Source organism: Sceloporus undulatus, chromosome 1, assembly GCF_019175285.1.
Source record: "Sceloporus undulatus isolate JIND9_A2432 ecotype Alabama chromosome 1, SceUnd_v1.1, whole genome shotgun sequence".
In the NCBI taxonomy this organism is placed as follows: domain Eukaryota; kingdom Metazoa; phylum Chordata; class Lepidosauria; order Squamata; family Phrynosomatidae; genus Sceloporus; species Sceloporus undulatus.
Window position 1 is genome coordinate 209540738 of NC_056522.1, and position 23344 is coordinate 209564081.

At 39.8% G+C, this 23344-nt stretch overlaps 2 protein-coding genes across 4 annotated transcripts; both read right to left on the minus strand.

Annotated features, from left to right (window-relative positions):
• Nucleotides 1-264: 264 nt before the first annotated feature.
• On the minus strand, nt 265-11275 carry KLHL23 (kelch like family member 23). The gene is made up of 4 exons (XM_042444910.1): nt 11029-11275; nt 4063-5277; nt 2965-3117; nt 265-2113 (listed from the first exon to the last, which is right to left on the minus strand). The coding sequence occupies exons 2-4, from the start codon at nt 5273-5275 to the stop codon at nt 1803-1805; spliced, it is 1677 nt and encodes a 558-aa protein (XP_042300844.1). The 5' UTR covers nt 5276-5277; nt 11029-11275; the 3' UTR covers nt 265-1802.
• Nucleotides 11276-15673: 4398 nt separating this feature from the next.
• On the minus strand, nt 15674-23302 carry PHOSPHO2 (phosphatase, orphan 2). 3 transcript variants are annotated; one of them, XM_042444913.1, is made up of 4 exons: nt 23070-23088; nt 20130-20250; nt 19160-19270; nt 15674-18157 (listed from the first exon to the last, which is right to left on the minus strand). In XM_042444913.1, the coding sequence occupies exon 4, from the start codon at nt 18135-18137 to the stop codon at nt 17412-17414; it is 726 nt and encodes a 241-aa protein (XP_042300847.1). In that variant the 5' UTR covers nt 18138-18157; nt 19160-19270; nt 20130-20250; nt 23070-23088; the 3' UTR covers nt 15674-17411. The 3 variants fall into 3 exon arrangements, with proteins under 3 accessions (XP_042300847.1, XP_042300846.1, XP_042300845.1); XM_042444912.1 differs by lacking the exons at nt 19160-19270; nt 23070-23088 and adding an exon at nt 23280-23302; XM_042444911.1 differs by lacking the exon at nt 19160-19270 and having other exon boundaries at nt 23070-23220.
• Between the last annotated feature and the right edge of the window lie 42 nt (nt 23303-23344).

Sequence of the window (23344 nt, forward strand, 5' to 3'; positions counted from 1 at the left end):
TTGTGTGATGTAGTGTGGTAATCAAGATATTTTCCAGAGATCTTACCTAACACACAGCATGACTTAACCCTCTTTTGCCAGTGTAAATGTGTTTCTTGTTACAGTTTAGCATAGAAACCATGAACTTTGCAACATACAAATAACAGCAGATAAAACTAGTCTAGAATCTGACACCTAAAATACATTTTTAAGTGCAAAAGCAGTGTGGAACTGGAAAGCCTTTTTTAGTGGAAATAAAAATAAACCTTCCCATGATACATCCCCAAGTTACTTATTTTATGTGTCCAATTATGATAAATTAATTTCAGTGGTATTGTACCATGGATAGAAGAGATTACAACACAACATACGCACTGAGTTATCTTCAATGGCCTACATCACAGTTCAGTTTTTAAATTAAATAAATAAATAAGTTATTGCTGGCAGTCTGAAACATAAGGATGATCTGCAAAATAATTTACAAATATGAAAAAAATAATCCTTTTCTGTTTTAAAATTCTATCAAAAAAAGGTTACAGTGCATCAGTTGAGCAGTTTCATAAAATACACAAATGAGGGTCTTCTGCCCAATTAGAAACAAGGAAGTGCCACTACCTAACCTCCTATGTGCTGTTCGCTGACACTCATAATATATATAGTTATTACCAAAGTGGGTCTTATGCCCTCTGGGTAGTGGAAAGGTACAGGAGGGGCTATGCGAAGGAAGGGGGGGGGGGGGATGAGAAAAGGGGGGGGTAGAGGGGGACCTTCAGTTAAAGTATTGGTACACAAGAAAGACAAAGAGAACCACAGCCTTTAGGATCATGGTGGAGATGAGGGTTGCTTCTCAATTGCTGCTCCCAGAGTGACTGGGTACAAGGAGAGTAGTGATTGAGCAGTTGGCTGAGCTGCACCTGAGAAGCTTCTCACCTGCCCCAAGGACAGCAGGGCTGAGAGGCTTCTCAATCACTGCTCAGCCAGATGCTTGGTTGTTGCTCCCAAAATGACTGGATGCAAAAGGAGCAGTAATAGATATTGGGGATTGTTTTGAATTTGCAGTAGAACAGCAGACCTAACATCAAGAAATATGCATAGGGGGAGAGTGTTAGGGTTGTTGCTCCAGAGGAAAGGGGACAATAGGGAAGCTCAGTGGCGCAGTGGTTAAATGCCTGTACTGCAGCCAATTCACAGCCACACAGAAATGTACTTGCTATTGCTATAGCCCAAAAAAGTTTGGGGAACACTGATACACAGTATAATATAAAAATTACACTATAATATAAAATGTATGCATTGGAAAAACTGGTACACGTGTATTGTCTTTATTAGACAAAAATTGAAGGTAGTCATGCTGGTTTGATAAAAATAGCTGCAGCACAATGAGTTTGTGACAACCACTGCAATCCTCTCACCTAGTAGTGACCAGCCTTTCAAAGCTTCCTGACTCTTAATCAGGAGCTTATTCAGGATATTAAAGAAAAATTATTTTAGGAGCAATGGTTGTTTGCCCTTTGTTAGAGCCCCACAGTTCTTTGGATTAGTCTCTAGTAATAATCAGAACATACAGGACCCTCATAAAGTGAGACAGCAGAAATAACAACTCTCTCCTGTCCTCCAAAAAGTGACAATCCTTATATTAGCAGAATTTTAGGTAGATCACAAGTTACTCAGCCAATAAAAGCCTTTTTCAACAGTGTTACCTCATCACCTTGAGGTCATGTTTCTTCCATAAACCAAGTCCCATACAGGTTATTGGTCATCTTCCTCCCATTCTAAGCTGTCATAGATTTTCTTCTTGACAGAGAAGTGTCATTTTTGTCTGCTTACACATTGTAAACACAGACACAACCATGTGAACGCATAGCACTGGGGAGACTGCCCACAACTTCCCATTTATTACATTCCGGATTATATTTCTCAATATTCTGTAAATAGGATCCCTTGGAAGAAGAATAGCCTCCTGTTACATAGATGGATCCATTAATGACGACTGCACCACACTCCATCCTCCTTTCTATCATATCAGCCTTCTGTTTCCACTCATTTTGCTCTGGATCATAGCAATCTGTGATTGTAGTTTGTCCACCCACAAGGTACAGCTTGCTCTCCAATGCAATTGAACACAATCCATATTCTAAAATAAGAACAAACAGAGGTTCAGAATTTTGAATAACCATTGTAATGCCCAGAAGTTATAATAGAGAGAGACTGATCTTCATGAGGAACACTTGAAAGATTTGTCTGCAGGCAGTGTGAAATAATTTATTTCCTTTCAAACTCTTCCAACTCTATGACTCTATGATTCTATGAATTAAAATGTCTGGTATTTATGTTAGGCAGTTGAAGCAGCAATCCCCCTGCCCAGCTTCTTTGATGCAAGTACTTCTATGTTCAGAAATGCATTTTCAAAGAGGACAAATTAAGATCCTGCTCTGATCCTGGGAATAGGCTGATGCCTGCAATACAGCAGGCACAGCCATCAGTATCTGGAGTAGGCAAATGAAACCATTTTTCTCATGCCAACAAAATCATATAGCAAGTTGAACTGAACAAGTACTGTATAGCCAATGCTAGATTTCAGATGTCAGCCCACCCACACCCTCCCCACTCTCACGTCTGCCTTTTTTTTTTTTTTTTTTTTTTGGTATATTTTCCTTTGACACAATTCTTAGGACAGAGAGAGAGAGAGTGCAAGTTAAATGAAGGATGCTTCTCTATCTTCTCACTCTGGTACACAAGAAAATGCAGGTGAATAGGCAAGCGATAAGTTGAGGAGGTGATGGGCACCCTGCAGAGTTGTTGACCAGGCAATGCTAATCCCCAATCCACCCCCCTCCCCCCGTATTGCTAATAGAGGATGTGGGCTGTTGAATGACAACAGAACATGGGGCCAAAGCAGTAGTGAAGTTCCAGAATTTTTTATGGAATAAAAACAGACTAATTGGTATGTGGTTATTCAAACTGCTAAGTAGGTATAGAACTTACCTGGATATGGACTGGTGGTGATTATGCTCCACTGATTGCTTTCAGAACGATAGCTCTGAATTTTGTCATATGTGCAGCTTCCCCGATAACCATAGTGACCTCCAGTGACATAGATTACTTCATTCAAGACACATGCTGTGGCATTTCCAACCCCTATTCAGTAATACTATATTCATGAAAGGCTTTCAGAAAGGATAAACAATATTCATCATAATTCTCATCAAGTTATTACTGTTATATAATATCTATGTCTATAGTAACTAATATACATACAAAATGACAAATCTAGACTTTTAAGCAAATTCATAATACAGTAAATACTAAGGGCAGCCAATTATGTCAACGTAACCAATGTACTTAAACAAACATATACTTTTTGATTTCTATTTAATCCATTCAAAATTTATGTAAGTTTTATATCTGGACTTAAAGCTCTAGTTCTTCAGTGCTTAAGGAAACTCCATTAACTATGTCAAAGTTTTTTTGCTGATCTTCTGTTGGTTATATTGCAGACATTTGCACTCTCTTTTTTGTTGAGGCAAAAGACAACACACAAACCAAACATGATTTAGCACTGTCAGTAGTACAAATCTCTCCTTTTCCCAGATGTACAAGTGGAATAATATCCCACTTAAAATAAATACACCAAACATTTAGAACTGCACTGAACTAGAATGAATTGTTGTTGTTGTTGTTTATTTCTACAGGATTCATTCTAGTTCAGTGCAGTTCTAAATGTTTGGTGTATTTATTTTATTTTAAGTGGCAATTATTCCACTTGTACATCTGGGGAAAGGAGAGATTTGTGCTATTTAAAATGTTGTTTTTGTAATTATTTAAAATTCTGCTTTGCATATAGGTTAAGGGAAAGATCAACTGACAATAGCATTTGTTCATTCAGGCCACTGTATTTCATGCAACTGTTTTAATCAACAGAATAGTGCAGTATTTTGATTAACCCACTGTTTAAAGCCTGAAGAAATATAACGTGTGCAAAAATAAGAGAAAAATAGTATATTATCCTTAGATTATTCCATGACATTTTAACTGGTAACTACAAACAAATCTCACAGAATAAGTATGCATATTGCCACATACCTTTAATCATATCTGCAATAGAGACCCAACTCTTTTTTAAAGGGTCATAGAATTCAGCTTCTTCAGTTGGGGCCCCTTTTCTATAACCTCCTAAAGCATAGATGCAGCCACCCAGGGTCACTGCACAGTGGTAGTACCTTGCATTCAGCATGGGGCAGCCTTCAGTCCATTCATCAGCTTCACTATTGTATATCCACATGACATCAAGAGCTTCTATATTGTCTGTTCTATAGCCCCCTGTGACATAAATGTTGGGTCCTAGACTAGTGACCGCATAGCTTTCCCTTGCATGGTCTGGCATGTCTGTTCCCTGGATCCAAGCATTGGTTAATGGATCCCATGCATGCACTTCAGATAAAGGATGCCAGTAATAACCCCCTATCACATACATGACTGCTGTAGACCTCGTAGAACCTGCTTTTGGGTTTGGATTTAGGGCATGGTGTATCAGAGACCTGATCTTATTTGCATTTAATCGGCATTTCTTATACAAGCTTAAAGCAGATCTCAAATACATTTCATCAAAATCTGCTTCAATGCAGTTCAATAGCCCATAAATGTGCTCTGTTCTTTCCTCCAGATCATAGGTAATCCATTTAATAATGGGCTCTACTGCAACCTCTTCTTTCCAAAGGCTGAGATTCTTTCTTGAGAGAATAAACTGGAGTTTCTCACTGCTAATTTCCAAAAATTCTTCTTGCTGCCACACTTCTTCAAACCTGGATAACAATATCCTTCTAGATTCCTTTTCTAGCTCTGAACAGACATGGTATTCTGCAAAGGAGTGCATCCCTAGGCAGTTGTCAATATCCAAGTGCCTTATCAGAAACTGTTCACATGCTTTTTTTACTGAGATAAACTGAAGGAGGTCTGCAGCTTGAAGGAGGCTTTGGACATTGCTCTTTGTTATTTCGATCTCTGATGTGTATGCATAAATCACCAGGGATTCCAATACTGGGGGACTGAGGCCAGAAAGAGTGATCTGGTTCTTTGATTTTTCTTTCATGTCAGAAGTGAACATGGCCTTGAAATAGTTGCTGCAAGCAGCTAGCACAGCTTTATGGCAATGGAAAACCACACCAGATGCGCACTGAAGAGTAACATCTGTGAATAATTCTTCCAGGTAGAATATTCTGAAGGCATCCAAGAATTCCACGGGATGAGAGAGGTCTTTATATAGATAGGTATATTCTTCCTGTTCTGTTAGTGCCATCACTGCAATAAAATATAAAGATGGTAAAGAAAGGGAATGTGTAAAACTTGCTCATAAGCATGTTCACTTGAAAGTAGGGATAGTTCTACCATTCAGTGAAATGAGGTGGCATCTTCAGGGAGGGGAGGATAGGGAAGGGAAGTGCTGGAGGATAGACCTGCATCTCCTTCCTTGTGTCTCTTATCTTAAGGCACTGTTGCCTTCAGGGTTGGTGGGGGTGACCACTGTCCCTTCCCCAGTGCATGGAATGGGGAAGGGGCATGCTTTTCTTTGCTCCATGCAGCAAAATGCCTTGAGTTAGTCTCTCTCAAAAGCAAATAGTATTGTTTCAACATAACTTTTCCTAAATAAGTGTATACAGGTTAATTCTCTCTTATCCAAAATGGTTAGGACCACATTTCTGAGGGTTTTTTTTTTATCATTTGCATATATATCATGAGATATCTTGGAGGTGGGACTCAAGTTTAAACACAAAATTAATTTATCTTTTGTATACACTCAAGGTAACATTTTAAAATAATTTTGTGCACAAAACCAAGTTTGTGTACATTGAACCATCAAAAAACATAGGTGTCGCTGTCTCTGTTTCTGGTAAGCATAAAGTCATGAACTGCCACAATACTTTAATTCTTCCAGACATATGACACCTTTTGTTAATACCCTACACTGATTTCCTTTTCCTGAATAATCTTCAAAGCCATCCATTGTCTCCCAGCTCTGGACTCATCTCTCTTCTGGATTGACAGATACTTTCCCCATTACTTTTGCCTTTTCAATGCCCCTGCCTTCAGTTATCTAAAGATCTCCTGCTCCTTCTAAGAACTCCGTCTTTCCTTTCTTGCTACGCTTAATCTGCTTCTCATAGCATGATGACACCTCTCTTCTTTTCAAAGCACCATTTTTCTGTAAAGCTTTTGGCACAGCCAACTGATCTCCATATCCAGGACTCTTCCTACAATTAGGCTTTGTGAAGCACTCATCTCAGGCAGCAGATTTGGGATGTCATAAATGTGTAGGAAATGGTCATATATTACTTTCAGTGGGAGAGACAGAGATGCTTGTGAGATTTTCTTCATCAGGTTCTTAAATAACAGGGCTAGTTTTGAGTACCATGAATCTTGCTTGACTAGGATGACTGAAGTCACCATTTGTTGCTGTGCCTCAGGCAGCCAAATATATTAGGATAGCCCTGGCCAAACCCACTTAGCCTAGGTATCATTAGAAAAATGCTATATTTTTCTACCATCTCCTTCCTCTTCCACGTCTTTATGTCAGTTTTTAGACTGTAAGGATGAAAGGGCATGAACTAAATACTTCATAAAAGTCATGGAGAGCATTATGTTAAAAACAAATAAATATACAGGAGTATCTTCTAATTTAGGATGATAGTCTTGGAGTACAGTGCTACACCCTAATAGAAGGGTTTAGGGTTTTGCCAGAAACCTGTTGTCAGTCAAACGAAGAAAAGTCATATACGTATCTCCTATTGTACGAGAACATTAATTTACACATCAGTTTAATCTCCTTGACAGAAAGGTAATGAGGTTCAGCTGTAGTGAAAAAAATATATTCATTTGATCATTTAGTATTATTTCCACTGTCAAAATACTTTACATGCTTGTAAATATCTGCATAATATCTATTTTATTCTTCATTATCATACATATTCAATTATTATTTCAGGAACCCCCAAGTAATAATCATCAGCCTTTCCTGCTCCCATTGAGACAAGGCTAACATATTTGTTTATTTGTCTGTAACAGCATGAAAGGTCCTCAGACTATCCTCCATATCTCTTAAATATATGTGTAAACATACATGTTTACAGCTATGAAGTATCTCAGGGGAATGGAAAGAAGTAATATAATTAAACATTCAAACTGTATTTTTGGTAACTTGCAGTTGGTACAATAAAACCAGCAGTGAGTGAAAAATAAACTGGATAAAAATAACTACGTACTGTAATTACCAATTAACACGGCAACTAAGACATTTTAGGCTGCAGTCCCATACAAAATTACGTGGGGGGGGGTTAATTTTGTAAACAAACATGCTTTACTTTTTTAAGCAGATAAATATTTTGATGGTTCTGCTACAGTATAATGTTATATACTTTCCAGAGTGTATTTAATTGAGCCAGCCTGGTGTAGTGGTTTGAGCATTGGACTACAACTCTGGAGACCAGGGTTTGAATGCCCACTGGGTGACTTTGGGCAAGTCACACTCTCTCAGCCTCAGACGAAGGCAATGGCAAGTCCCCATTGGAACAAATCTTGTCAAGAAAATCCTGTGATAGATTCACTTTAGGATTGCCGTAAATTGGAAACAACCTGAAAGCACACCACGACAACCAAAAATGTGTATTTAATTAAATAAAATTTACTCTTAAGTAAGTGTATATTGCCATTCCAGTCCCATTTAATGTAATGTAATTTAATATAACTTGGAGCAATCGTGCTTAGCATCCTGTGAGGAGGAGGAGTTGTTGCATGCTCTCAAATCATTTCCAACTTTGTTGTTTTTCTTCATGACTTCAGGTGGCCTAAGGCGACCCTGTCACAGGGTTTTCTTGGCAGGATTGGTTCAGAGGGGGTTTGCCATTGACTTCTCCTGACACACTGCTAATATGGCAACACCACTGTGCTGAATGTGGATGTTTTGGTGAGCTATTTCTGCCTGGTTGATCATTTAAAATGTGGTAACACACAAGGCACATTGCCAGCAGGAGCCCACAGGCAAGTGGAAATTGTTGGGAGATTTTTGCATTCCCTTTCCCCCTCCTTAGACAGATAGGGATTTCCTGCATGGACTCTCCTCTCTCTCTCTCTCTCTTATTCAAAATAACCATGTGATTTAGGTCACTCCTTCTCTGGGACTAACAGACTTTCCCTAAAGATTTTCTCCTGAGCTGTTTGGTTTTCCATCTTTCTCTTCTTTCAACTGAGATAAAGAATTCTTTTTGCTTAAACTATTCACTAGTGAAATTAGGATATAGCCTTTATGTATATTATTATTATTATTATTAATAATGTTTATTTATATAGCGCCATGAAAAATATACTAGAAATATGGAATAAATATAAAAAAAGAATTATTGAATGAAAATTCACTGATAGTAATAATGGTAAAGTCATTCCCAAAGAATTTAAGAAATTTATTAGATAAGGAATTAAAGGAAAGGAAGATAGATAAAATAGAAAATTGGATAGAATTAAAAACAGGAAGAGAAAATATAAAAGAGAAACGTAGGGGAATAAAAATGTCATGGTTTCATTATATGCAAATAGAACAATGGTTCATAAATTGGAAGAAAAGGAATATAGAAAAGAAAAAAATATACGCAATTTGAACAAATAATTCAGAAAGGAAAAGAACTAGAGGAAAATGAAAGTATGAAAGGAATAACTAGCAAAATGAATAAAATATTAATGGAGAATAAAATAAAAGAAATAAACCAAAATATTTGGAAAGAGATATGGGAAGAAGAATTAGGATGTAAATTCTGTAAAAATGAATGGAATAAGATTTGGGAACAAAGACATTTGAAAAATCTATCGGTACGAATTAAGGAAAATTATTATAAGCTGATCTGGAAATGGTACTTAATACCTGTGAGATTACATAATATAGATAAGAATAATTAAAAATATTGTTGGAGAGGATGTAATGAAGTGGGACCATATATATATATACATATGTGGTGGCAATGTAAATATGTAAAAAAAATTGGAAACAGTCATATTAGAAACAGAAAATATTATGGCTATAAGAATAGATAGAAAGCCAAATATAGTATTGTTATCACTATATAATGATGTAGAATGGAAAAAAGAAGAAACAAATCTTGTAACAAATTTGCTTACAGCAGCAAGATTAATTATAGCAAGAAGTTGGAGAACAAAAATAAATGTGGAACTGGACGATTGGTATAAAGAAGTCTGGCAAATAGCGATTAATGATAAATTAACATGTAAACTGAAAGTGAAGAAATGATTATGGAAAAGAAATGATTTTGATGAAATATGGAAAACATTTATTGAAAAAATATTAAGAAAAGAAGATGAAAAATTACCTTAACAAGATGAATTAAAATTTTGGTTGGAGTATATGGATGGGAATGGCTCCGGGGAAAGGCTGCACTGAGGTGATTTTTCATATAAAATAAGTAAAGTGTTAAAGCATATATTTGTATGAAGAAAGTGTAACAATCTGTATTGTAAAATGTAAAAATATTAATAAAAAAATTATATAGCGCCATGAATCTACATGGCGCTTTACAGAGATCATAAAATCAACACCTAACTGGCCTGTGGTATATTATCTAAAAAGTCATAAAGTAAAATATACTGTAATTAAACAGGTCAAATTAGATTAGTAATATAGATTACAGACATTAGTAAACTTTTGTTTTGAACTACAAGCTCCTTGTGTTGTTTCTGGAGTCAGTCTCCATTCTTAGGGAAGCACAGAGAAAGGTACATTTCTGCTACTCTAGACCCAAACAGGCTTGGCTTTGACATTTTTTGGTATTTCAATATTTTTGTTTCCTTACCAAAGGCTGAAGCCTTAGGAAACTTACATTACTCTGCACATACAACACACACACACACACAAGACACATGGCCAGCAGTAGCCCACAGGCAGGTCAAAACAATAAAAGTGTAAGGGAAGGAATAGGCTAGTTAATAAAATCTGTTGTCATTATAAGTAACAACAACAACAACTTGGAGATCAGACCATCCTTTTAAAAGGCTACCTAGATTCACTATGTTGTTGTTGTTGTTGCATGCCTTCAAGTCACTTATGGCGACCCTCAGGCGAACCTGTCATGGATTTGTTTGTTTGTTTTGGCCATAAATTGTTCAAAGGGAGTTGTTGCTGCTGTTGTTGTTGTGGTTATTGTTTATTTATATATCAATCTATATGGCGCTTTACAGACATCATAAAATCAACCCTAAATTTAGATTTAGTACAATCTAAAAAGTCATAAAATGTACCGTAAAAGATATTAGACCAGTTATTCCATTAAAATACAATTATGACCCTATAAAACAGGCAATACATCAACTATCTACAGATCAGTGCTCCCCCAAACTGTGCCCTTTAAGGGACTTTGGACTCCAGCTCCCAGAATCCCAGACTATTGGCCAACGTGGCTGAGGATCCTGGGAGCTGAAGTCCCAAGCCTCTGAAAAGGGCAGAGTTTGGGGGAGCACTGGTCCAGACTACAGATGGAAAGGCTGAGAGAGTGTGACTTGCCCAAGGTGGGCTTCCATGACCAGGCAGGGACTCACTCACTCCAGCCCTGATCGCCACACATCAAACCAACTGCCCTGCTGTGGCAAACGGTATCTGCCATCAACCCCTCCCCCTCACAACAACAACAACAACCTCCTGTATTGTACTAATAAGGCTAGCTACAAAAACAAATTCAACCGAGGCTCCACTCAACAGATAGATAGGTCCTCCTTCCTAACCTCAAAAGAGGACGAAGGACACCCCCCAAAAAATGTAGGACGTCCGAAACAAAAGGGAGGACACGAGGAACTAAAACCTGGAAACACTGCTATCAATAGAAACTCAAAACGGAGGACGCTTTGGAATCCCAGGAGGATGAAATGGAGGGCGGGTCCGGGAAAAGGAGGACCCTGCTTCCCAATAATAATAATAATAATACTCTCTCCCTGGTTGTTAGGGACACACACAACACAAACACAATGGCAATCCACAATCCCTTCAAGATGAAGACGCACCTGCTGTGGAAAAAGCAAGCGAAAGAGAGGGTTGAGGCGATGGCTGCCCCCCTTGTCTTGGCTTGAGGAGGCAGAAAGGAGGAAACAAAGGGAGGAGGAGGAGGAGGAGGACATGGGGGGCAGTAATGCCAATAATGATATTAAAAGGCAAAGGGAAGCCCCTGACTGACTGCCCCCTTTAGCCGAAGAGGGAGGCAAGGCAAGGATTGGCTGTGGAGGGAGGGGTGGCTTCCTCCTCCAGGGCTGCTTCTTCTCTCAAGGGAGTCCCTCATCGTCATGTTGGGGCTTAATGGGGGTCTCTTTCCCTGAGGAGGAGAAAAGGGCAGAGAGAGAGAAAGGGGGGGGTATAAGATGACACCATTTGGGACCCTCTCTCTCTGCCCCTTTACTCTCAGGGAGACAGGCCCCTCTCTCTTTCCCTTCACCCAGGTGTCCCATATGTCCTCCTCCTTGCAAAGGAGGACCAAAACTGGAGGGCATTCAGGAGGGGGGAAATGGAAGGCATGACCAAAATGAAAGCTCCACAAAACACACACTCCTGTCAAGGTAAATCCATGCTTCTGAGTCAGGCTCACACTGGAGGACCATTTTTATTTATTGTATTGTATTGTTGTTGTTATTATTAAGGATTTATTTATAAAGTGCTGTAAATGTACACAGCGCTGCACATGCAGTCAGTTAAAATGGGTAAAATAAACCTGCCTCTGGGGTACATTCTACGAAAATAATGAAACCTAATACATGGGATGTAGGACAGGTCCTGGGAAAGGAGGACACGCCTGGTCACCCTGCCTCAGTCAGCCTCGAGGGAAAGAGAAACTCCTCTGAAGAAGCCTTGTCAAGAAAAGCCTGAAGGTGCATAACAACAACAACAGAAGTTGGCTGAGGTGCCCCTTGAAGCCCTAAGGAGAACAAAAGGGGGGTTAGGAGGCAGCCAATGGGACCTTGGGCAAGTCACACTCTCTCAGCCTCAGGGAAAGGCAATGGCAAACTTGCCAAGAAAAGCCCATGATAGGGTTGTCATAAGTCAGAAACAACTGGAAGAAGGCACACAACAACATCAGGAGCCACAGCTGCCCTTTGGAGGCGAACTGGCCCCCCTCGGTCTCCTGGCAGCCCCTTTGACCATCTTTGGAAGAGACTAGCTTCTCTTGGCTCAGAGCTCCAGAGAGAGAGAGAGCAGATGGCTCCTATTTTGGTGCCTCAGCTGGCCGCCGTCGCCTCTCCCCAAGAAGGTCATCATCCCAGCAGGGATTCAGTCTGCTCCTCCTCCTCCTCCTCCCAGGAGAGAAAGAGGGAAGCCTCCCTTTAAAACAGCCTCTGCCTCTGAAAGGCTTTACTGCTTCCTGGGATGGTTAGAGGTTGCCAACCCTGGCTAGCTAGGTATCTGTGTACAGAGAAATATTGTAGCCCCTTTGAGACACTTAAGTGTAAAAGTTGGCAGCATGAGCTTTCCTAGAGTTAAGATCCAATCCAAAACACACTGCAGAAATAATCCAGTTTGAGACTCTGGATCAATGCTGAGATTCTGGGATTTGTAGTTTTGTGAGACATTGAGCCTTCTCTGTCAGAGAGAGCTCTGCTGCCACAACAAACTACAATTCCCAGGATTCCCTTGCACTGAGCCAGGGCAGTTAAAGCTGTCTCAAATTGGGTTATTTCTGCAGTCTGGAATTCTGGGAGCTGAAGTCCAAAATCTCTTAAAGGCACAGTTTGGGGACCACTGATTTAAGTCAACGAAACGCATCTAAGGAAATAAATAGACTGAAGTCTAGGAAACCTCATGCTGCCAACTTCTTTCTTTCAGTTAGTCTCAAAGATGCAGCAACATAGATACATACGGTATTAGGGTGCCTGAGCTGGGTAGCAAGCAGCACAGTCTGCTTTATGAATCCCAAACAAAGTGCCATTGCCAAATCCGTACAGGTTGTGTCTCTTCCTGTCAGAAATGCTAGGGACCAGAAGTGTTTTGTGTTTCGGATTTTGGAATACCTATATTTACGTTGTTCTTAGCTGCCTTCCAGTCGACCCTGAGCCTTGGCCAAGTTGACCAGATGTCCTCACCGCAAAGGACAAGGCACTGCAAAAAATGTAGCAGACTTGAGAAAAATAGCAGGGCATGACTAAAGAAAAGCTCAAAATACTATTATAAACTCATGCTTCTTAGTTATGCTCAAAATGGAGGACGTTTTGGAATTCCTCATGGACAGGTGGTTGAAATGTAGGACATGTCCTGGAAAAGGTGGATGTCTGGTCACCTGTCCATGATGGTCCTGTGAATGAGACATCTCCAAGCCCCCTTATCCTCTACTGCTCTGCTTAAGGCCTGTAAATTCAGACATGACCTCTCTGATTGAGTCCATCCACCTGGCATGTGGTCTTCCTCTCTTTCTACTCCCTTTACTTTTCCTAGCATTATTGTCTTTTCCAGTGAATCATTCTTCTCATCATGTGGCCAAAGTACAACAGCCTCAGTTTAATCATCTTGGCTTCCAGGGATATTTCAGGCTTAATTTGTTCAGGACTCCCCTCCCCCTTCTTCTTCTTATTATTAGTCTTTTTGGCTGCCCATGGTACTCTCAGCACTCTTCTCCAGCACTCTGTCTCAAATGCATTTTTAGTTCTTCTGTAATTGCATATACAGTGGGTCCTCGCCTTACACGGGGGATCCGTTCCAGATCCCTCCGCGTAAGGCAAATTCCGCCTATGCTCGAGCCCCATTGGAAACAATGGGGCTCGTGTGTGGTAGCGCAGCGGCGCGGGCGCGCGCAGGGCACAACGGGCGCACGCGCCCATTCAATTGAATGGGATGCACCGCCCCTTCCGCCCCGTGCGCACCGGCGGCTTTGAGCGCCTATGCTCAAAGCCGCCTATAAAAAGGCAGCGTATGGCGAGGCGCGACTGTATTTACACAATGAGGTATCTTGAAGACTGGACCCAAGTCTAAGTGCAAAATTCATTTATGTTTCATACACCTTATACATATAGCCCAAAGGTAATTTTATACAATATTTTAATAGTTTTGTGAATGAAGCAAAGTTTGAGTACGCTGAACCATCAGAAAGCAAAAGTGTCACTATCTCAGAGAAGTTTGGGATTTAGGGGCATTCTGGATAAAGGACCCTCAAGCTGTATTAGTCTAACACTTTCATAAATCCAACTCAAAGCTCAGGCACAGTAAAACATGCAACCTTTCAAAATCTTCAGATTTCTTTTATCAAAATAGGCAGGGTGTTGGGAGGAATAGAAGGTTGACCACCTGGAAATCTAGCCTGAATTCCTTTCCTCTGTATATTCAGTGCAGAAGCAGCTGGCTATAACAACTCAGTGGAGGAGGTGAGCCATCTGCACACATTCAATTGTTGCTTTTCATTTCCCAGGACTATGATAATGGGCTCTGCAAAACAGCTCCCTCAACCTGGCGTCTTTTAGATGTTTTGGAGGTAACACTCATCATTGGTAATGGTGGCTGAGACTGATGGAGTTGTCATTCAACATATCCAGGCAGTTCTGAGTTGGGGAAGGGTTCTATAGGCTAAGATTAGCAATAACTCTTTGGAAATAAAAGCAGTCCCATGGAAGCTAAGGATTAGCACATATATGTCTGTCCCTCTGGGACATATTTTACAGGAAAATGAGTAGAAAATGAGATTGTAATCTACTGGCACCTGCTAGTTGTTTGCTTCCTGTCAAGAATGTTGGATTAGGTTGACTTTGGTCTGATTACTAAGGTATTACTTGTGTTAAGCCTACATGCAAATTCTGGATTAAATGCAGACTAATTTTGCCATGGAAGGGATTCTGAGTGCACACATCTGCTTTGCACATTTGACAAACTGAATGAATCTAATTTCAAATATAAATCATGCAAGTACAAAATTAGAACCCTGTAATTTCACAAACCTACATATAATAGCCTTCCTTTCATTTTTGTACCTTTGATTTTAGAAGACTGCTGAGAAGAGAGAATTTAACACAGAGAGAAGTATGTTTTGTCAAAGGCTTGTACCAGACACACTTCAATTACACCCACCACCTTTTACAAGGTCACAAGGAACACTGGACATTTCTCAACAAAATAAACTGAGGTTAGATGAGTTGCAACTAACAAAGTTCTTTCTTCATGTCCCATCAGTGAAAAGCTCTCTCCAGGCTGCTTGCGTCTTTGTGAAGGCAACCAAATGCATTTTTCCCTCAGTCCATTTATATATATATTGCTTTCTCAGTCCTTTTAAATATTTCTTAAGCCAGCGAGTTTAAACAGCATCTATTGTAGGTTTCTTTCTCCTCTCTTTTAGTACATTTTAACATGTGAATTTATTATTTGTTTTAACAAAACTCCTACTTATTTAAGGTCAATGGTTATAATGAAAGATAAGCATCTTAAACCATAGTGTACACTTTTTCTTATTATCAGAAGCATTGCCAAAGGGACAATTTTATAAGATGGAGCAAATGAATGAGGAATTGTTCTTGTACTTACCACATGGTTCTTTTAAACCATTGAGAGCAAAAATCTCTAACAGTGTCAATGGAAAAACACCTCTCTACATTAGATCTATTTATATATGTAAACGTATCCTGCTGCTGTATATTCCCTTTTAATATCAAGCCAAATATTCACATTACAAGCTGGTTACTTGACAAAATATTTAATTATTATTGATATAAGCATTGATATTTAAATACAAAATATTACAAACAGGATAAATTAAATTAATCTTTGTTATTTTAAAACAATGTACAGACTCTAAAAGTTGCAGCAGGCATACTGCATTCAGACAAATTAACCTAAGTGAATTTTCACTTAATTATTAACATAAGGATCTTCACACTGTACCAAGCCCTTTAGCTTAAAATTTTTAATATTACAAGACAGCTAATACTCTTGAAACAGAGGACTGCCAACAGTTATTTTTGTAATTTTTACTCCCCAGGCTTCTTTATCCACATTTCCAAAGCAAATTTTAAAAAAAATTTAGGGAGGGAAGCTTTTTCCTAAATATGAATTTCTGAATATTCAGCCAAAAAAAAAAAAAAAAATCAACACAATCACCCTTCACAACGGGGGAAAGATTAACACAATACATTACATGTTTCAAAGCCTTAATTTAAAACATAAAATATTAATAAAACATCAGAAAATGGATTAAAAACTTCCACAGGTATTAGCTAAGATATACACATATGGTGCCTCAGTAACACAGAAGAATGCAGGAAGAAGTATAAAATTGAGTTGAGAGCACACACAGTTTTCCTTTCTGATTCTATTATATACAAGACAATCACATTAGCTAAATCCTGACTTGAAATTTGAGGCTGCAGTTTTATACACACTTACAATAAGTCCCATTGAACGTTCAAGCAAACATGTGTAGGATCTGGTTGCATAAATACCAAATGCTTTTACTACCTGTGAGAAGGAGTATGTCTTTCATTGCATCTTCAGTTGTGAATTCAGCTCAGAACATTTGCATGGTATGGACAAGTGAAATTAGAAAGTATAAAACAGTGTTTTGTGCATTATATCACCTTTAACTTTGTGACCAATTAGTCTGAGACTGATATTCAATAATGACAATATTTACTAAGAAATACATGGAAGAGTATCTGTTAAATGGGGTTGGGGTAACAACTGCCATGATATACAGAGGCATATTAGAAATCTTATTTTTTTTGCTGATTTTGTAACATACAGAAACAACTAACCCCAATTTATATGATGAGATTATAGAGAAATGCTTTCCTACTTACATATAATGGAGAATTTTAGATATTTTCTTGCCAATAGCAGCTAGCATATATAGGTGCAATGGACCTTGTGACAGGGACACGCAGGTGCTGACAAAAATTAAAACTAAATCTCATATGTGTGAATAAGTTAACCCACATGAATAATACATGAATAGAAGCTACTGCTGCAGAAACTGAGGTACCGTAGACCAATCTTGGCTTGAGGCGATGCAATCTTTCTACCCCCTACCAGTGGCTTTTGCCATTTTGCAGGACCAGGGTAAAATTTTCAACTCTAGAAAAAGATATTCAGCTATTGTTTGTGAAAGTAGTTACCTACATTTCCATACCTACATTTCCATGGCCTGTATACAATCAGAAGAGACCTAAACATATTGCTCCTTTATATAGATGTTACATAGCAACTACACTTGACAATTACTTTGGCATCTATTTCATTCAGTTATGTTCCTCCCCATTTTCAAGTCCACTTCCCATCCATCCCATCTCCTCTCATCTACTGTGTAGAAGGGAAGACAAAGAATTAAAGTGATGTAAACAAAGTGTTAATTTTCTAACATTCTGAAGGAAATTATCCTATCATATCAAGATAGCAGCACCAATTTTTAAATTATCACTGTTACTAAGAACTATCCTTTTATAAGTAACTCTAAATAATCCAGAATCTCAGTCCCAGATGACCAGTTGATTACTGAAGCCTCCACAGGAACAAGATTGTGAGACAACTGAGAAATCATGTTTTCCAGCATATATCCATGTCTTGGCATGACAATGTCATTCTTTTTTAAATGCATTACTGGGCACAGATCATTCCCACCATCACCTATATATATAATGTGTGAGTATTCCCCTCTTGGAGTTAAGCCATTTTCTACAAATTCTTCTAAGATTTTTCTCTTGCAGAGGTTTATAGGGCACTTTGCACAATCGTGAATGTGACAATTCTGTACAGTAAGATATCCACCGCCATCAAAACTTGCAGGATTTGTAAACACTTCATCAAATAGTTGTGAGACATTAGAAGCTTTTAAAATCCAATCAATAAATATTGCATTGGAATCCGATATGATTATGCAGTCAAAAATGTCTTTGTGTTTGCCAATAAAATCTAGGAGATCTTTCATTCCTGCAGTGAAAGGGATCGTCGTCATGGTCCTTTTCATATCTTCTTCTTTAACTCCACTGTCCCCCAGGTATCTGAAGACTCTGCCCATATATTCTGTCCAATATCCCTTTTTATAGGAATGTTTTATTCCATCAGGAAGTTTTGAAGCAGGTGCACATTTCACAACCCAGGTGTCACTGTTTTCATCTACAATGGTATGGTCAAAATCAAACACCAGCAGAAGCTTCATTGCTGTTGGATAAATCAACCCTGAAAATGAGAGGAAAAACTGTTTATGCAAGAGCAGTATTACTATATATAATTATATTATAGTTTGGTGATGATGGCCTTGGAAAGAGAATTAGTCAGACTATAAAAATAATATGGTTTTTTGTCCATGATCACAGAAAAAATGCTCTACCAGAAAAATTATCTTATATCATTCTCAGATCAGGCTACATACCACAGTATTTGTTTTTGGAAGTAATAAGAATTCACTAGATTTTGGATTCTATAATACCACACAGTGTTGTGGAGTGGACGAAAGGCTGGACTAGAAATTAAAAGGGTTCAAATTTTACTTGGTCACGAAGCTCTCAGCCTCACTTAGCTCACAGGACTGTTGTAAGGGTAGGAACCACATGTGTGGAGTTCCTTCAAAGAAAACTAGTATATGTAGTAAAATAATATTTTCCATACCTTATATGTTTCAGATCCACATAACAATTGCCTGAAATCTCTTATGATACACACAGGTACATCATTGCATCATGTGTACAATACAAAAAACATAACAAGTTGGGGACAATTACATTTCCAGCATTTGTATTTTAGTACAATACACCTGGTAAAATGAGTGTTTATTTAGCATATCAATTTAAAACATAGGCAGATAAGTCTAAAAGCAGATGATTCCTTAAATAGCAATAAATTTACTATAGCAAGTGTTTAAAGTTCAGGAAAATGATAGCCATAACACATGCACATTTTTGAGATGTCACATTAGTATTTGTTGTTTCTGTTTAATACAACTAATTACTCTAGAAATGAAATGCATGTTCAATATATAAGTGTAGTTTATAAAGCAGTTCTCAATTTTTTTAAAAAAAGGCCATTTGGTTAATTTCAAGATTATGGAATTGCTGCCTTGAATCCCATCTTGGGAGAAAGGCAGGATATAAATCCAATAAATCAATAAATACTTTGTAAAAATAACTTTTCCCCCAATATAGGAAAAACAATCTAACAGTCCAACAACACAATGGTACTCACTGGTTGATGTTCGGATGTTTGAAACCTGACTTCATTGAAGGGTCTCAACATAAAAAGTGGTGAATGTGTTTCAGTTTTGTCCCAACATAAATGGAGGGCACTTTACAACAGCTGCACATAAAGAAAGATGAAAAGACTTACATTTTCCTCCTGCCCTCACTGGGTTCCAAGGTGCTCAGGATGGAATACATTATTCTATTCTTGCAACAGTCCTGTGAAGCAGGGCAGGCTTAGAGGACTTGACTAGTTTAAAACCACCTTGGGAGTGGGGATTTGAACTGCTTTCACAATTTAGAAAAAAACCCCACAATGCACTCATAAAAACTGCTCCAATCATTTAGAATAGATCCTGGATTGTATCAACTGCTATGGGCTGCTTTTGCAGGTCTCTTTATCTAAGGAGTCACTGAATCCTTCTGATCCTTTCTCAGGAAGACTGTCCCTGGAACTTAGACAATGACATCAACTGCTCAGAGGCCAGAAAAAATTCAACCCTTAAACCATACAATCCTGATCATATTTCATCATTGTGTATATTTTAACTGTAAATTAATATTGTGGGAGTACAACACACACAAATAAACATTGTTCCAGATACTGAATTGATATGGGAACACAGATCCCATGTTGATAATGCTATAATCCTAACAGTGTTTGTTGTTGTTTTTAACAGAAACACCTTTCAGCACACAGGCACACAATTTAGTTGTTCACTACAGTACAAAGGAAGAAATAACTGTGGAATCTGATTACTTTGGAGGCTATATGAGATAAGAGAAGGGTAAGAAAAAGGCAACAGGTTCAGAGGATAGTTTAAGATCAGACAGTTTCCACTGAACTTTGACTTGCTTTTTACATTCTTTACAGCTAGGCAAGGACTTAGCTCCCCACTGTTTTTTCAGTGGAAACTACCTGAAATAAATATTCTGTTTCAAAAGTCCCTGCAATTTCTGTCATAAATGTCACTTACATTTTGGGATAGAAGTTCCACAATGGAAGTAAGCATTGACAGACTGAGAGCAAGCAGTGTTCCTCATTCAGATGACAGCTTTGCTTGTTCCGAGTAGCAAAAAGTGTGAATGGATCATGCTCTGTAGGGAAAAAGACAGAAGATGAGTGATTAAGCTGCCCAACCAGCACTATGCAGATCCTTCGTTCACAGCCAAGGTGGCACCTGCTTCCCATCACTGAACATAAGAAAGGAAGAAGAACTAAGCTGAATCAGACCAAATGTCCATTCCCCATTTATTCTCCTATCCTGTTTCCCAGTTGCTTGTGGGAAACGAGAAAGCAATACATCAGTGCAACTACACCTTCCATCTGTGCACCACAGCAACTGGTCTACAGAGGCATACACTGCCTCTCACACTAGAGGTGATATATACAGTAGTATCTGTCACAGGTCTAAGAACCATTTTGCCCTGAGAGTAAAAAACTGAGAAGCCCATCAGGTCAAGATGAGATCCTAAGATTCTTACCTTAAAATGTCAGTGAGAGCACAAAGCTTTTTCTCATAAACACCTTCAACTACTAGTGATATATACATTCTTAAGAAACATTTTATTCTTAGTGGAGGGACAATTCATCAACACTTTGCATTACAGCTCTCATTTGCCTGCAAACTGAGGATTCGGGATACAATTGTACAACTCTGGAGACCAGGGTTTGATTCCATGCTTGGCCATGGAAACCCAATGGGTGAGCTTAGGCAAGTCACACTCTCTCAGCCTCTGAGGAAGGCATTGGCAAACCTCCTCTGAACAAAGCTTGTCAAGAAAACCCTGTGATTAGGGTTGCCACAAATAGGAAACAACTTGAAGGCACATGATGACAACAACTGCAAGAGGATACTTTGGGAACATTTGCCAATGGGTAGATCTGGGTTTTGGGCAAACAGAGTTGCCAGAGTGAATAAAGGAGACAGCTTTTGTACCTTTAATACTTGTGCAGAAGAAGGAATGTCAGCAGGGTAGACCCAGTACCCAGTAACAGCAGCTGAAGATGACTAGGGATGGGAAGGGGAGTTAGGAAAGAAGTAGACAAGATCTTAGAGAGTAAAGATATTCAGCTGTGCAAGCCACTGTATTCCCCATCGCCTTCTACAGTGTAGTCCAGTGCAACTTATCTTGCACATTTTTCAAAATAAGAAGGAGGGGCATCCAAAATTCATGACACGCAGAGCTGACCACCAGAAATTAGCTATTATCAAAGTTGTGTTGTACCTAAATAGCAAATGGCAGTATTGGTTTTCGGCATGAAAGGGGATCTCGAGACTGACTGTGTGAAACAAGTTGTAGCATAAGTTTTCGTAAACCTGGGTCTACTTCCCCAGACACATAGTACGGATTTCAGTTAATGTCAGAACATGGAGAAACAGAATGGTTCCCAATTGGCAAAGGGGACAGACAAGGCTGTATCACTTTATCTGTTCAACTTGTATGCAGAATATATCATATTAAGAGCAGGCTTGGACACAGGAGGAGGAGTGAAAATAGGAGGATCAACAATCTAAGATATGCAGATGACACTAGCCAAAACCTCATAGACTTGGATCAATTACTGAGGAAGGCCAAGGAAGAAAGTGCAAAGGCAACCTTGCTGCTGAACGTAAAGAAAACCAAAATCATGACCACGGAAGAGCTATGTAAATTCCACATAGACCATGAGAGTTTCCAAACCTTGGATCAAACACTGATCAAAATGGAGTCAAGAAATCCAAAGAAGACTAGGAACAGGAATGGTGGCTAGGAAAGAACTAGAAATGTTTCTAACATGCAAAGATATCCAACTGAGCATAAAAAGTCAGACTCATACATGCCATCGTATTCCCTGTTGCTATGTATGTCTGTGTGAGCTGGACCAGAGTCCACAGGGTCGCCATGAGTCGAGGCTGAGGGCAGTTAGCAGCAGCAACAACAGACACAGTCATTGAAGGTAGAGGTTGTTGTGTGCCTTCAAGTCCTTTCTGACTTACGGCGACCCGAATGCCAACCTCTTGTGGGGTTTTATAGACTCAGAGAGTTGGCAGAGGCCCCAAGGGCCACCCAGTCCCACTACCTTGAAAAGGCTGTCCAGACCACCCCTGGCTATTAACAGTGGGCCACATGGAGCCAGAGGCCCAAGCGTCTTCCTGCCAGATTAGGAGTCAAGACCTGGGACAGAGATTCACAGGAGGGTCACTGCGGAGGAAAAGGTAGGACAGGGTCTAAGCTGAGATGTCTGGCCATCTAAAAAGACTGGGCTGGGAAGAGATACAACGCATAGAGATCCTGAAGGCAGGCAGGCAAACAAGGAGGCAGGTGGTTAGATTAAAGCAGAAGCAGGCAGCAAAAACAAGATGCAAGAGTCTAGCTGCTACATAACTGAATGTTCCCCCATGGCCAGAAAGGGTTCATCAGGAGTCATAGAGTTGGAAGAGACCCAAAGGAGGGCCCTGATCCTGATCCAGTCCAGCCCCCTTCTTCTGCCATGCGGGAACTCTCCGTCAAAGCACCCCCATGGACAGATGGCCATCCAGCCTCTGCTTAAAGACAGCCTCCAAGGAAGGAGTGTCAGGACATTCTTCCTATTGTCGAGGTGGGCCCTCTTTTCCCGCCCAGCGTCCTTCAGGGGAGGCTTGCCCTTGGGGCGCAGTGCTTAAATTGGCTTGTGGTGCTCCTCAGAGCAGCTTACGATTAGGGTCGTTATTATGACTATGATCTTTCCTGACCCGGCCCCTGCCCTCAGCCTCAGAGTCCGCCTGTGCTGCAGCCACTCCTTGCAAACCATACGCTTGTGAGTTCGAGCCCAGCCAGGGCCCTCCTTGGTGGGTGGCTAAAACGAGGACCCAGCTTCCTGGGGGCCATTAGCGGACACTGTGTCAGCCGCAGCTTAGGGAGTGCTTAGCTGCTCTTGAGGGAGAGGGGCTTACTCCTTGGCTGAGCGGAGGCATTCCAACCCTGCCTCCGACGGTGCAGTCCAACGCTGGGGCCACCACTACGCCGCGCCCGCCTTCCCGAAAGGTACAGCAGAGGAGCCCTGGCCAGCTCCCTCCCTTCCTCCCTTCCTCTTGGGGGCGGGGCGCCGGAAGGGACCAATAGTCAAAAGAAAGGGGGGTCTGAGAAAGTGGCTCAGAACCTACAGTATAGGGATAACGACGGAGGCAGCCGCTCTCAACCTTCCCTAGGCTTTGCCCAAACTGAACCT

Coding starts and splice junctions, on each gene's coding strand:
- KLHL23 (XM_042444910.1), bottom strand. CDS start 5,275: ATGGCACTAACAGAACAGGAAGAATATACCTATCTATATAAAGACCTC. Junction 3,118..4,062: donor TATTGCAGATATGATTAAAG/GTATGTGGCAAT, acceptor ATTACTGAATAG/GGGTTGGAAATGCCACAGCA. Junction 2,114..2,964: donor CACCACCAGTCCATATCCAG/GTAAGTTCTATA, acceptor TTCTTATTTTAG/AATATGGATTGTGTTCAATT.
- PHOSPHO2 (XM_042444912.1), bottom strand. CDS start 20,196: ATGAGGAACACTGCTTGCTCTCAGTCTGTCAATGCTTACTTCCATTGT. Junction 18,158..20,129: donor TGGAACTTCTATCCCAAAAT/GTAAGTGACATT, acceptor TCTCATTTTCAG/GGTTGATTTATCCAACAGCA.